At 35.9% G+C, this 13,201-nt stretch overlaps 1 protein-coding gene across 1 annotated transcript in view; it reads right to left on the reverse strand.

Annotated features, from left to right (window-relative positions):
• Positions 1-13,201, reverse strand: part of RIMS1 (regulating synaptic membrane exocytosis 1) — a 426,962-nt gene that overhangs the window by 233,972 nt on the left and 179,789 nt on the right. Inside the window, exon 4 of the mRNA XM_057494214.1 lies at positions 6,793-7,006. Coding sequence (XP_057350197.1) covers positions 6,793-7,006 — 214 coding nt within the window. The remainder of the gene's footprint in view (positions 1-6,792; positions 7,007-13,201) is intronic.

Raw genomic sequence — 13,201 nt, forward strand, 5'->3', positions numbered from 1 at the left:
AAGGGACATAAAAAAATCCCCAGAGAAGAAAGAAACCAAACATCTAATACTGAATGTGGTAGCCTTTTAAGAAAACTCCATTTTTAGTAAATTGCTATCTTCGAAGCATTTTTACATAAAAATCTAAATCCATACAATCTAAATTCATCTTGGAGATATCAAACCACTTTGATAATTTTGGCTGAAAAACAGCTAGATGAAAAAGCACAATGAGAGTACCATATCATATAACATGCAACACGATGGCTATAATGGAAAAAATAGGGCAATAACAAGTATTGACTAGAATATGGAAAAAATGTAACCCTTAAATATTGCTGTGCAGCTGCTAGGGAAAACAGTTCATCAGTTCCCCACAATGTTAAACATAGAGCTATCACGTGACCCAGCAATTCCACTCCTAAGTATATAAACAAGAGACTTGGCAACTTATGTTCATAAAAAACCAAGGAGTTTAGTCTTTAGCTTTTTGGTTTAGTCTTCAGCTTTGTGAAAGCTGTTCCTACCACAGCTTCTTTCCTTACACTGCAAGAGGCTGTTCTTCTAAACTCTGGTGGAGTACATTAAGTAATGATTAGGGTGTGGTGGAAAAAACAGGACTATAAACTTCCTAATGGTTACTGAATGGCAGCAAACATTACCAGAAGAGTGATGCCAAAGACAAGGGATTGAAGTTTCTCACCTTTGAAAAACAGTGCAGCAAATTCCTAAGAAAAAAGATTTTGAACAAAAAATTTACAGCTCTTAAAATAATCTAACATGGAAGTTTTTACAACTTAATATTTTACTCCCCTCTAGGATAAGCATGACAAAATGAGAAGAAACACTTTGAGAAATCTAATCAACTAAATAGCTTAAGGAAAATCTCTCCTCCTGGTAGACCCTAAGATTTCCTTATTTATACACTTTTCTACTTAGGCCTCTTATTATCTTTCTGAGGAGAATCTCTAAGAGAACCATATTGCAGAGAAAACCATCATCAAAGAGTCCAGATTGAAAAAAAGAGAGAGAGAAAACATGAAAGTGGGTCCAGGCAAACTCTTACAGTCACCTTTTTCAAAAGATTGAAGGTTGAAAATTATGTTCATATGCTTCATCATGTCACGGACTAAATATGGAAAACTCTGAGAAGATTTCTAATAATAAGAATAAATATTTAATGCAATCATGCAAATCATTTTTTAAAATAGTTATGATTCTACTAACTTGCTTCATCTAACCCTAGCAAGAGAAAAGAACAAAATCACCATTGTGGTCTTTAAGAGTAGTCTGTGAGGGTAAGTTTCTTCTTTATGCTGCTAAGAATCACTCATTCACTCATCCCACAGAGAACACTATTTAATAAGACCAGTTCCAAACCAGTGGGCATTGTCTCTTTATGCTGCTAAGAATCACTCATTCACTCATCCCACAGAGAACACTGTTTAATAAGACCAGTTCCAAACCAGTGGGCACTGTCTCATCCCACCCAATCCCTACCTTTATGAACATTTTCTGCAAACATGTTTTATCCACATATCATTTAGCATAATTTTTAAAACAAAAATGGCATGAGGAAGCCAGTTTAAAAAATCATGACTCTGTAAACATAGTACCTCATTAATTTTTATCTCTATATAAAAAAAGTATTTTTTATATATGACATTTAAAAGGTTAAGTATGCATAGCTTTCATATTTAAAAAATGAGAAAATGGTAGGGCTCTGTTTTCCAGAGTACTGTTGGCATTTATTATAGAACATTCTTAACTTGTAAAACCTGACACTTTTTTGTGAAAATTAATACTAGCTAGAAATGTAGCAAGATCATTTTTAGTTTCTATAGTCAGAAATCTATCCCCTCCCCACCAAAAGAAGAAACATTGATGGAAATTTATAGAAAATTCTTAAGGAATTAAATTTGGTGGATGCAGTTCAACTGGTTTACGAACAACAAAGTGTTAAATATTATCAAAGGAGTTACCTAAATTCAATACTCGGTCACTAAATAGAGAATAAATCAAAGTCAAAAGCCATTTCAACAAGCTGTGGGAAAATCAGCAGTATCCCTATATATTTAGATATACAAAAGGGCTTTCAGTAAATAATCATTACTTTATCTATGAGAGTATGCACTTATATAATTGCCTCCTATTAAAGCTATTATAGATATCCATTTCCAAGTGATTCTTTATGACATTCATTTTCGTTATAAACAAAAGTATTCAATCTTTCAAGTTATTAGAGGTGATTTAAGTTGAGAGTGAAGCTTAAAAAAACATATTGCCAGGCTGCAAAAAAATGATCATTAAAGCTTTTTTTGCTGGACTTTATAAAAGATATACTTATATGTTAGCCATCTACACTAGGATTTATTCACCAATTTAACAGACTAAGTAGAATTCATTATTATGCTGATCAGGATGGAGATTACTTTTAGAAAAGTTTTATTCACCCTTATTCCTCTTCCCTTTCTAAATAAACACGCACACACACAAACACACACACACATACACCCCTGTAAATTGTAATTTTTCTACTAAAAATAAAAGCACTCAGATGATAAAGGGAAGAAATAGCAATCAAGTATTTTGATACTTAGCTATTCTCTTTAACACACCAAGACAAAATTCAGTTTCCCTGGACTAAAAAGGCAATTCATTGAACAACCTCAACAGGCTAAAAAAGGTTTTTAATGAAATTATGACAAACTATTTAAAAATAAATGGTAGATACACACATTCTAATCAGAGTGAAGAAAATAACTGAAAGTGATTGGTTTCTACAGGTCTTTCCACTCTATTTTTAGCCTGAGAAGCATACAGCCCACCTGCATTTTCATTACACAGTCAGAAATTATAATGAGCACAAATAACCTACTATTGTAGGAAATCTTGTCCAAAGGGTAATGAGTCTGGCCAGCCCTACAGGAGTAGCTAGTCTCACCACCAAGTCTGTATTAAACCAGCATTATTATTTACTTAAATTTTTATTCTTAAAAGGAATTTAACACTATCTACATTTCAAATGTTGGCTCACCTACAGTAATAATATTCATGAAACCGAAGATGTTATATTCTAGTTATATTTTTTTCTAATACAGTACATTACCGAGTTAAAATAAAAGTCCCTAACATAATCTCACATACACCAATGGTACAGGCAGACACATTTAGTGAAAAAAACAAAAAAAAAAACCCTGCCCTATGTAATTTTCCACCTAATATCTTTTCCATAGAAAAACCCTAATGAACATATCCTAGCATCAAATCTAAAAACACAGATAACGTTCAGTTTAATGTCACGTTTCTACTTATGCACTGCAGTACGTCATTTACATTTAAAACAGTTGAACAAAGGCAGCTAAGTTGACATATTGAGGCCAAAATGCTCATTTCCTCAGTCTCTTACTGGGAAATTACCGAGCTTTGGGGAAATTGTAATTTACACCAAATGGAAGTACATAGTACGTATGAAAAGGCCAGGCTGACTGCCGTTCCACGTGCATCTCCCCGAGTGCACCCTGTGTGGTTTCCTGGCCGCTCTGAGCTCGAAGGGGCCCTTCACGCCCTTAAGGAGTGAGGTCTAAGCATGAGGAAGAAAAAAGGACAAAATGTGGTTCAATATGGCAACTCTTCTACTTGTGTTCTATAGAAAAATCATTTTATTTTGAGCTCTTGATTTAAATTTGATCTATTGTGTCCACACAATTCTTTCTGCAATGAAGTTGCCAATCACCTGCCTGTGCATCTGAATGCAGAGGTGGGTGGAGCTCACAGGAGTTCATTGTTCCTGAAGGCAGATGGAATCATCAGAATTCAGAGAGCCGAGGACAAATGAGTTCATAATGATTTAAATTATATTACACTATCAGTGTTGCCATGAACTCAGACTACCCAGACTTTACCTATTAATATAAACTGTATGTTCCTAGATATTCATTTTATTGTATTTTTTCCCATGTGACATGGGTATGAGCTTTTCCTAGCATGTAATTTCTTTGTGAAATATTGTGACGAGCAGCACTAGGTGAAACATTCACTTAATAAAGTTCACAGCATTATAAAAACAAATGATAAAAAAGAAAGCATGGATTCTAACCACTTTGTCCTCCTTTGGGGGAGCATCCGAGGAAGCAGATGTGGAGAGAGAGGAAAAAGAAGAAGAGAAAAACAAAAATAAGGCATGTGTTAATAAACAGACTTTAAGAAAGCAATTACGTGTTAAAGTGTTAAAACACAGGTATCTTGAAAAGTAGATGTTTACTCTTCCCCCAAAATAGTCACTATTCGAACTTTCACTGAAAATGCACATATATTGATTCTGCTATAAGTTAGATACAAAAGTTGGGCACTATAATTTCCAAAATTTTTATGACTTTGGATTATGAAACCTCTATTAAAAACATTGTTCAGAAAGAAAGCTAAAATTCATTACATGTTTAGTCTGCCTCTTATTGAGAAGACATTTTATTAAAATGTATAAAATTGTATGAATAATTTTAACAAATTACTGTTAAAATATAGCTACAATTTGGAAAAATCTAAGAATGGGAAATGTTTATAATAACTGAAAATGAGAAATGAAATATGTTAACTATTTTAGCCATAGATCATTCCACTTGCAATATTAATTTGTAATATATATTTCAACATTTACTATGTCAGAGACGAAACCAACTTTACACAATTCTTTTTGGTCTTCTAACCAAGATTACATATTTCAAATTGTGCTTTATTTTGTTCTTGTCAGTATTTTTCCCAAATTGGACGGGTAGAGATGCATGGATTGTATTAAGACTGGGTGTCCACTCCAAAGCAGAGGTACCTCCCAGCTCAATTTCCTTTAAATTTTAATATATTTAAAAATTTTAATATATCAATAGTTAGCTGTATTATTATTGGCTTGCCTCAAACCTACATTGGGAAGTTAAAAGCATTCAACAGCTACTGGCCCTCAGCCAGCATTACCATTCAGCCGGTCTGAACACTACTGATGAGTGTCAGAATGTTTTCAGATTGGACAAAACCCCTGCCACATGCGTTGTGAAATATCTGAATATCAATCCCAGGTCTTACCTGTGACAATCCATTTCAAAATAGTGTATTTAAGAACACCAAAGAAGGGAAAATTAACAAATTTACTTTTTTGTGCCAGACACTATCTCAACCCAAGGTTGTTCTAGAAAGGCTTTAAGGTAGCATTTGAGGATTAACTAAAACAAAGAACTTTCAGGAGGGAAAAAAGGAAAATTTATGTCATTATCAGAATGAAACCTAAAGAAAAAGTAAGTACATATCATAAAACCTAGATTTCAATTATTTTAATTCTCCTATCACATACAGTAATTATTACTGTTCAGTCTCACAAGGAAGCTGTCGTTCAGAGACATTATCTTCTCACAAAGCTAATAGGAGACTCACCTTAAAGTATAAGAGATCTTTTTCACTGAATACCTTAATTCCACTGGAGAGATTTTAGAATACCCTACTTACAACTCAAAGAACACAATGTTGATTGGGAGGTTTATTTTCACATTAACTGTGATTTTCCCAGGAAAACATCAAGAGTACTTAAAGCTTTTGTATTATTTTTAATATGACTGTTATTAATTAAATTCTATACATAATTAGTTAATATGAGAAATTACTTAAAGAAACACTGTTAATTCTTTAGGTCGATGATAATCTTAATCTTCTATATCACACTGCAGACCTATATCAAACTCATCCTGTAAATAATTCAACTGTACTAACATAGGGATACAATAAAGGATAACATAAAAATGTGTTCTAAACTAAATATTTATTAGAATTAATCTAGTAGTTATAAAAAATGAATTCTGTTATATTAGCATCTCAGTGCCTCAAAAAAATGCATATATTTAAAGCACTGGCATAACAGAATAGTGGATCTTATTTAAGCCAAATAAAGAAACTTATCAGGTGAAACTCCATCTCATATAGAAATAGTGCAAAAATACCCAAATTAAAAAAAAGGTATTTAGACATACCCTTTAAATATCCAAATAATTTCCATGAAATAAACTTAGCTCTATATTTCTTTACGGTGATAGTAACTATGAAATTATCTCATAGAGGCTAATCATTGCTTATGTATTATTATCTTGGCTTAAATTTAATGTCACACAGTTTCCCTGACATGTTACCTTCATTCAATATGAAACAAATATTGCAGAAATTGTTTTTTTTTTCTTTACAAGAAGAATTGGCCATAACTTTCAGGATTTTATAGTTCATGATACTAAATCTACATTTATTACATTCTTTAGAAAATAAATTTACTCCCATAGGGCACCTATCACTTTCGAATGGAATCATTAATTAAGATACACACATACAGAAAGTACAGTTGACCCTTGAACAATGCAGGGCGAGGGACACCAACATCCGTCCCACGGCAGTCAAAACCCCCCCCAGTAACTTTTGACTCCCGCAAAACATAACTACTGATAAGGTACCGGTAACACAAATAGTTAATTAACAGATCTTTTCTGTATTATATATTAGATATCGTATTCTTACAGTAAAGTAGGCTCGAGAAAATGCTTTCTCCAAATTGACACAGAGCACCAAAAAAATTCCCAATATATTTAATGAAAAAGAATCTGCGTGTACGTGGAGCGGTGCAAGCGCCTGCCGTTCCCGGGTCCGCTGTACCTCGCAAGGAACCACTGTGCCCCCCGCCCCCACCAGAGCCTTGGGAACCGGGTCCGAGGGGCGGGGCACCACCGTGCAAACGCATGCGCGCGCCACCCGCCGCAGCGCGGGCCGCCCTCACCCCGCGACACTCACGTTGTTGGACCGCAGGGACACGCGGCCACCGCAGCGCGCGCAGAACTTGGTGCGGCAATAGGAGCACAGGTGGCCGCACCCATCAGCGAACTTGGTTTTATGGCAGATTCCGCAGGTGGGCGCGTCGTCTTTGTGCTCGCCCTGGTAACGCCGCGTTTCTTCCCCTATTTTCCGCACTTGCTCCTTATAGCTTTCAAATTGTTGATGCAATCTCCTGGCCAAAGAAGAAAATGGTGGCAAACTAAGTAAATAATGAAAGACAAAAACCAAAACAGTCTCCCCCAACAGAACAGAGGTATAGCTATGTGAACTCACACAAACAGACCACGCCGTTTTCCTCCACCAACCCTACCTGCGAAGGTAAGGAATGTACCGGCAGGTGTTCCCTTAGTCTCAGAGCACTTAGTCTCAGTTCCTAGCACAGAACTATGCAGAAACAGACTCTATAATCACCGTTTGTTCCCAGCAGTGGAATCCAGGTGTCCACTCTCCATGCCTCAGTTGTAGACTTTGAAAGGTGGCTTTCAAAGTATTTGGACTGGGAACTCAACGGTGTGCAACCACACTCATGTGGTATACAACTGAAGCAAAAGGTACACAAAATACTTAACCTAACTAGACATGATGTGCTCTATTTACTATCTAACCCTAAGTTTAATACTGATCACAATCTTTTAAAAAAGTTTGTCATGGTAAATTGATTTTATGACCCACTATTTGAGCATGGTGCATACTTGGAAAAATACTGTTGTAAACTACAATGATAGATAACTGGTCTTCCACAATTATCTTCCTAGATACTATTTATCTATTTGGCATTGATAATCTTATTTTGTACCAGATGCTGACACTGAATTATATATTATATTTAAATTCACTAATCCTTCCACGCCCCCTTAAGCGTTCTAAACCACACCTTGCAAATATTCATATTTTTAAATATGCTAATTTTGCTTGATCTGTCTCAGGTTAGAGGTATGAGGGTTGCTACCTCTCTTAATACCTATTGGTGCTGGGGCAATCAAAGTTGTTTAGGTTAAGCTAATTCCAATAAGAATGCTCTTATTTAATATGATACAAGTCCCCTCTCTTCCCATCAGTCCAAATCTCTCAATCTTAAATTGCTACAAATAGAAACTGTTTGCTGTTCTGTACAGGACACTATGACATCCAGCGACTCCCCGTGGAAGGGCACCTGGGTTTTGTAAATGAGAGTTGAGAGAGTTGTTCCAGGCCTAACCAAGACACTGGCTACTACATGAAAAGAGAAACTTGTGGGGAACATTAATCAGCTTCCTCTGCATATCTAAACTAGCGTCTGGATGTGCGCACTCCCTAGGATGCGAGTACATACACGCTATTGTTAATTCAGACAGTCAGTCTGATGCTATACATCTAAGGTAACCATGGGGAACTGGCACTCCCTGGAAACAGAATCAGTAAGTCCAAGCACTGTGCTGTTTGAGGTACTGGGATTTCATTATCTTTTCCTTTTAACATCAACAGCTCTTGAGCAGAATTTTTAATGATTACTTTTAAAATTCAGAAATCTCTTCTGCTTTACCAATTGACACTTTTCTATTAATTCCTATTAATTAAAGCAAATATACTCACATTAGCCCATAAAGTAGATTACTATCTGAAACCCTTCCCAGTTAGACAGGCAGCTAATTTCAGGGCATAGGAGGGTACAGTGATATTTTACTTAATGAATACAAGAATATCAGATCAATTTACTGAAGAATTGTTTGATATATTAACTTTTTTAGAGTTTAAGCACCATTAAGTTAGAACCAAGTTGGTAGAAAACAACTGTGGATATCTATTATTTACTTCAAAAGTGACCTTATAAAATAGCATTGGAAATCTTAAACTTTCTATTAAAGAAATAATTACTAAGGAGTAAAAGCAAGGAAATACCTCTAATCAATCAAAGAAACAGAAATAAACTCTAAGGATAGAGGGAATGCATGAGTAAATATTTACTGTGAGAACCACCAAATGAAATCTACTTATGTATATATAAATGAGAAGGAGAAAGTTAAGCTAAGGAAAAAGTTTCCCTATAAATATATTTTTAATATAGAAGATTTAGTATAAGTGTTGGCAAAATCTTCAGTAAAAGGCAAGACTGTAAATACTTTAGACTTTTGAGGCCATACAGTCTCTACAGCAACTACTCAACTCTATCGATATAGCATAAAAGGAGAGTAGGTAATATGCAAATAATAAGCATAATAAACATAGCTGTGCTCCAATAAAACGATATTATTACCAAAACAGACATAGGCCAGATGTGGCCTGAGCACAAATCTGTTAACTCCTAATTCAGTACAGGCTTTATACTAAGGTATAAGGGTTTGATAATCAGTCTTTCACTGTTTTCTCAAATTCAAACATAAAGGACTTTTATCCATCCTATAGGGCCCAATCAAAAGGCACCTTTTGTCCAATATACACATGCAGGGCACTAGCCACTGAGATGAAAGTTTTCTAACTATGATCTCATAGCATTTCATTTGGTCACTCACAGACCCTTAGTAATTTGGTTTTTCTTTACCATACATTACTATTTCCGTACATGACATTTCTCTTCTACCACATAGTAAACAGTATTAAAAATGCACAGTTCAGCAAAACAGTTAAGACCTATGACTACTTAGGAGTAGCCAATACATACTCACTAGAATATGTAAAATGAATTCCATTTGAATGGAGAAGTCATATATCTAAGTATTTTTTCCTAGTCCATTTTAAGAAAAAAACAAAAGCTAAATTTACAAACAAGTTCCTAGTGAGAACTATCCTGAAAAATATTACTGCCACAAAACACTGAAAATGCTGGATAAATATTTAAAGGAACAACTTTCAATTTGTGTTTGAGCTGAGGAGAAACTATTGAGGTCCTCAAAGGACAAAAATAAAATAGGAGCAGTAATTCAGAGATGGAGCATCACTCTGAAGCAGACAGATGCCGTAGGGACATGTCCTGAGGTTCTGTAACCTAGAATTCCAATGTTTCACATAAGTCAACAAAAAACAAATTTATTTAGGCAACCACATAAAAGATTGAAATCAAATCTATGCCTCCCAAACCAGTGGAAAGGAAAAATATGGAAAGAGAAAAAAGTCAAAGGCAGGAAATGAAACAAACATATACAAAGCAGCACAATAAGAAATTATGGCATGTGCAGTGGTAGAAACAATCCAACTCATCAAAAGTCATGTTAAGTGCAGTGGATTACAACACCATTAAAAGACAGAGATCATCACATTAGATGTTTTAGATGCAGCTAAATGAGGTTTAGAAGAGATTATACCCAAACTATAAAGGCACAGAATGTTTGCAATAAAAGGATGGAAAAAATACCCATGGAAAGATTCATAAGAACAGCAAAACTGGTATAGTATTTAAGGCAAAAAGAATTTCTAAAGATAATAATGGGAACCTACTATTTACAAAGTATTCATTTCATGTTATACATGACAATTCTAAACTTGATTGCATATAATAACATATAAGGCAAAAAAATGATAAAACTACTAGGGTAGAGAAATCCACCTTCATGGGGGGGATATGTTTACACACATCTCTGTAATTGGCAGACTAGACAGATCAGAAAGAAATGATGGAGGAGACATGAAAAACACAGTTAACAAATTTATACATGTGTATATCTGTCCAGTAGACTAAACTAGTACAATATTTACTCAACAAAAAGAAGAATACATTTTTTTTTCATGCAGGTATAAAATTTTTCCAGCCCGGGACTCAAAAAGTACTGGAAATATTTTATTTCTTAAGCTGAGTGATGGATGCATGTTGTATGGTCATTCTTTTTCTTTATGTGTGTGTGTGTATATATATATATATATATACACACACACATACACACATATATATGCTATATATATATTCCTCTTTTTCTTAATATATACATACATATATATATATGCTCCATAATTTTTGTGTAGTATGAAAGATTTCATATTATAAAGAAGGAAAAAAATTCAGGTCTATCTCATCAAATATTATAACAAATGAATGACAGAAAGAAATAAAAAAAAGAATTTATTTGACAGCATTAAAATCTAGAAAAGAACTGACCATTTCCCATCTAATTAGTTTTAAGAAGAAATGCATATGTGTAACCAGTTAACTTTATGAAGTCATTAGTATTATGATCCCCATTTGACTGCTGAGGAAACTAGTTTTTGTCTGGAGCTTTTCTTTGAACTTTGGCCTGAATATATCATTCTAAATTCCCATACTTGGGACTCACATAAAGCATGGAAATAATATGGATTCAGCTTGCAAACGAAACTGTTTCTGGACTCCAGAAAGTGTCGATTTTTGATCATGAGCAAACTCATGGTACCCGAACAAAAGCTGATTATGAAAAAGCAAAAGCTATGCTGATGAACTCATGCCATGAAACTTCTAGAGGCCCTTTACTGCTGCTCAGGAATACTTCTGTTCATTTTTCAACTCCTCTGGAGTATTTATTACCGAACCCTCTTTTCTCAAATTGACTTCCACTACTACGTCCTCCTGGAAAACTCAAAATCCTATTCGGATGACTTGCCAACCCAGTGCTCGGCTCCCCCCGTGCTCATGCAGCTTAGACCTGGGGTGTCACAGGCCGTGACAGGTGGGCGGGCCCCGCAGCGTCCCTGCTCCAGGGAGGGGGCTGGGAACATGAACCTTCCTGCGTGAGGTATGGGGGTGCGGTCTCTAGGCTCTCACTTTCTCCACAGGACATCTGAGAGGGGGATTCTCTCCCAGCCTCACTGACAGTGGGAGAAAGATGCAGCCCCCAGAGTAGCTGCTAAGGACAACAGCCCCCAGGGGACAGTGTTCTCGCGGAGAGATGTACCTGAGTGGCCTGGGGCAGCTCTTCGCCAGGTGATTCACCAGGCAGCTCCGGAGGCCCCCGGGGCTCAGCCTCCTGGACGAGAACCCTTGGGGGCCTGCACCCTTCCAAACCCTCCTCCCGAGTGTATTTAAAATGCCTTCCTGGCTTTGGCAGTAGACCTAGCTCACTCTACTGCTGCGGACATCCCCACGGGGAGTGGGATGGGAAACACTGCTGGTGCTGCTTCTCGGCCCACAAGGCTCCCTTTCATAGCTTCTTTCTTCACAGCCTCTTCCTCTGCTCACAGACAGCGCTCCCTTACTCTGCACCAGAGGAGGAAGCCCAACGCCAGTTCTCACCGGCCTCTCCAACTTACTTCCCAATGCGCTCCTGCTTTTTACCAACAGCGTTATAAAGGGACAGAAGGAAGGATGGAAATAAGGGAGGAAGGAGCAGCATCCATGATTCTCACTTCCCCAGTCTGTTCACTTCCTCTGTGACCTGCTGCAAGCTCCACTACACTGTCTCTTGACACTCAGCCGAATGCCCTTTTCTCCATTCGTATTCCCCTTACATTACTCTGACATCTCAGACTGATGTCTGATGTCAAGATGTTATCCTCATGGTAAAACATGCCTTTGGAATCAGGATATAGGTAGTGAAAGCACAAACACCTTATTTATTTTTTGTATCTGACTTTTTTAATGCTTTAATCCATATCAAATAGATGACAGTGTTCTATTATGAATAATAAATGGAAATACTTTGATAAATGATAAATTATGATAAAATGAAATACTTTATCATATGGAATTTAAGTGTCTGTAAATGCAGGACTGCAAATGTAAAATCTTTTTGTGAAATGTATTTGTACATTTCAATGTTAGACTATATTGTTCCTAATTAGCAAGGTTGACAAAATACATCATTATAAATCTCAGATTTAAATAATCCACATAGAAAATGGAGAGTGTTATAAAATATGCAATGTATCAAAAGAAAATTAACACAGAGACCTTGTCTGTCTCCCTGGATGTGATTTTTCCATTCCTCACTATATAATAATCACTGCATTATTTTAATATCCATGCACTCAATTCAAGAAACTCCAAGATTCCAGGTGTAAAAAAGTTATTTTGGTAATTAATAATTGGGCACATATTTGAAGTAAATAAAGCTGAATGCCTACAATACTAAATACTATTCTTTAAATGTCTAAAAAATAAATATCCTATAAATGCAAAATAAATAATTTAAGCAGGAAATTATGACATTCTTACCAATGGAGATGTACCAATCACTTGCTATAAATAAGACACATAAAGCAAGATTCTCAGCCCAGATGGCTCCCTTTCATAGCTTCTTTCTTCATAGCCACAGTGATGGTGAAACACAGAGAAATCTTTGTAATTGACACATCATTTATTTCTAATTTGCATTTTCCTTTTCTCCAGCCCCAGAGTGGTCAGAAACTAGATCTTTCTTTTAGCTACCTTTTTTGAAGTCTAGGTTAGATTTTCTAAAAGTAAGAGGGGATGGGAGCTAATGCTTTG

This window comes from Manis pentadactyla, chromosome 16 (assembly GCF_030020395.1).
Source record: "Manis pentadactyla isolate mManPen7 chromosome 16, mManPen7.hap1, whole genome shotgun sequence".
Lineage (NCBI taxonomy): Eukaryota > Metazoa > Chordata > Mammalia > Pholidota > Manidae > Manis > Manis pentadactyla.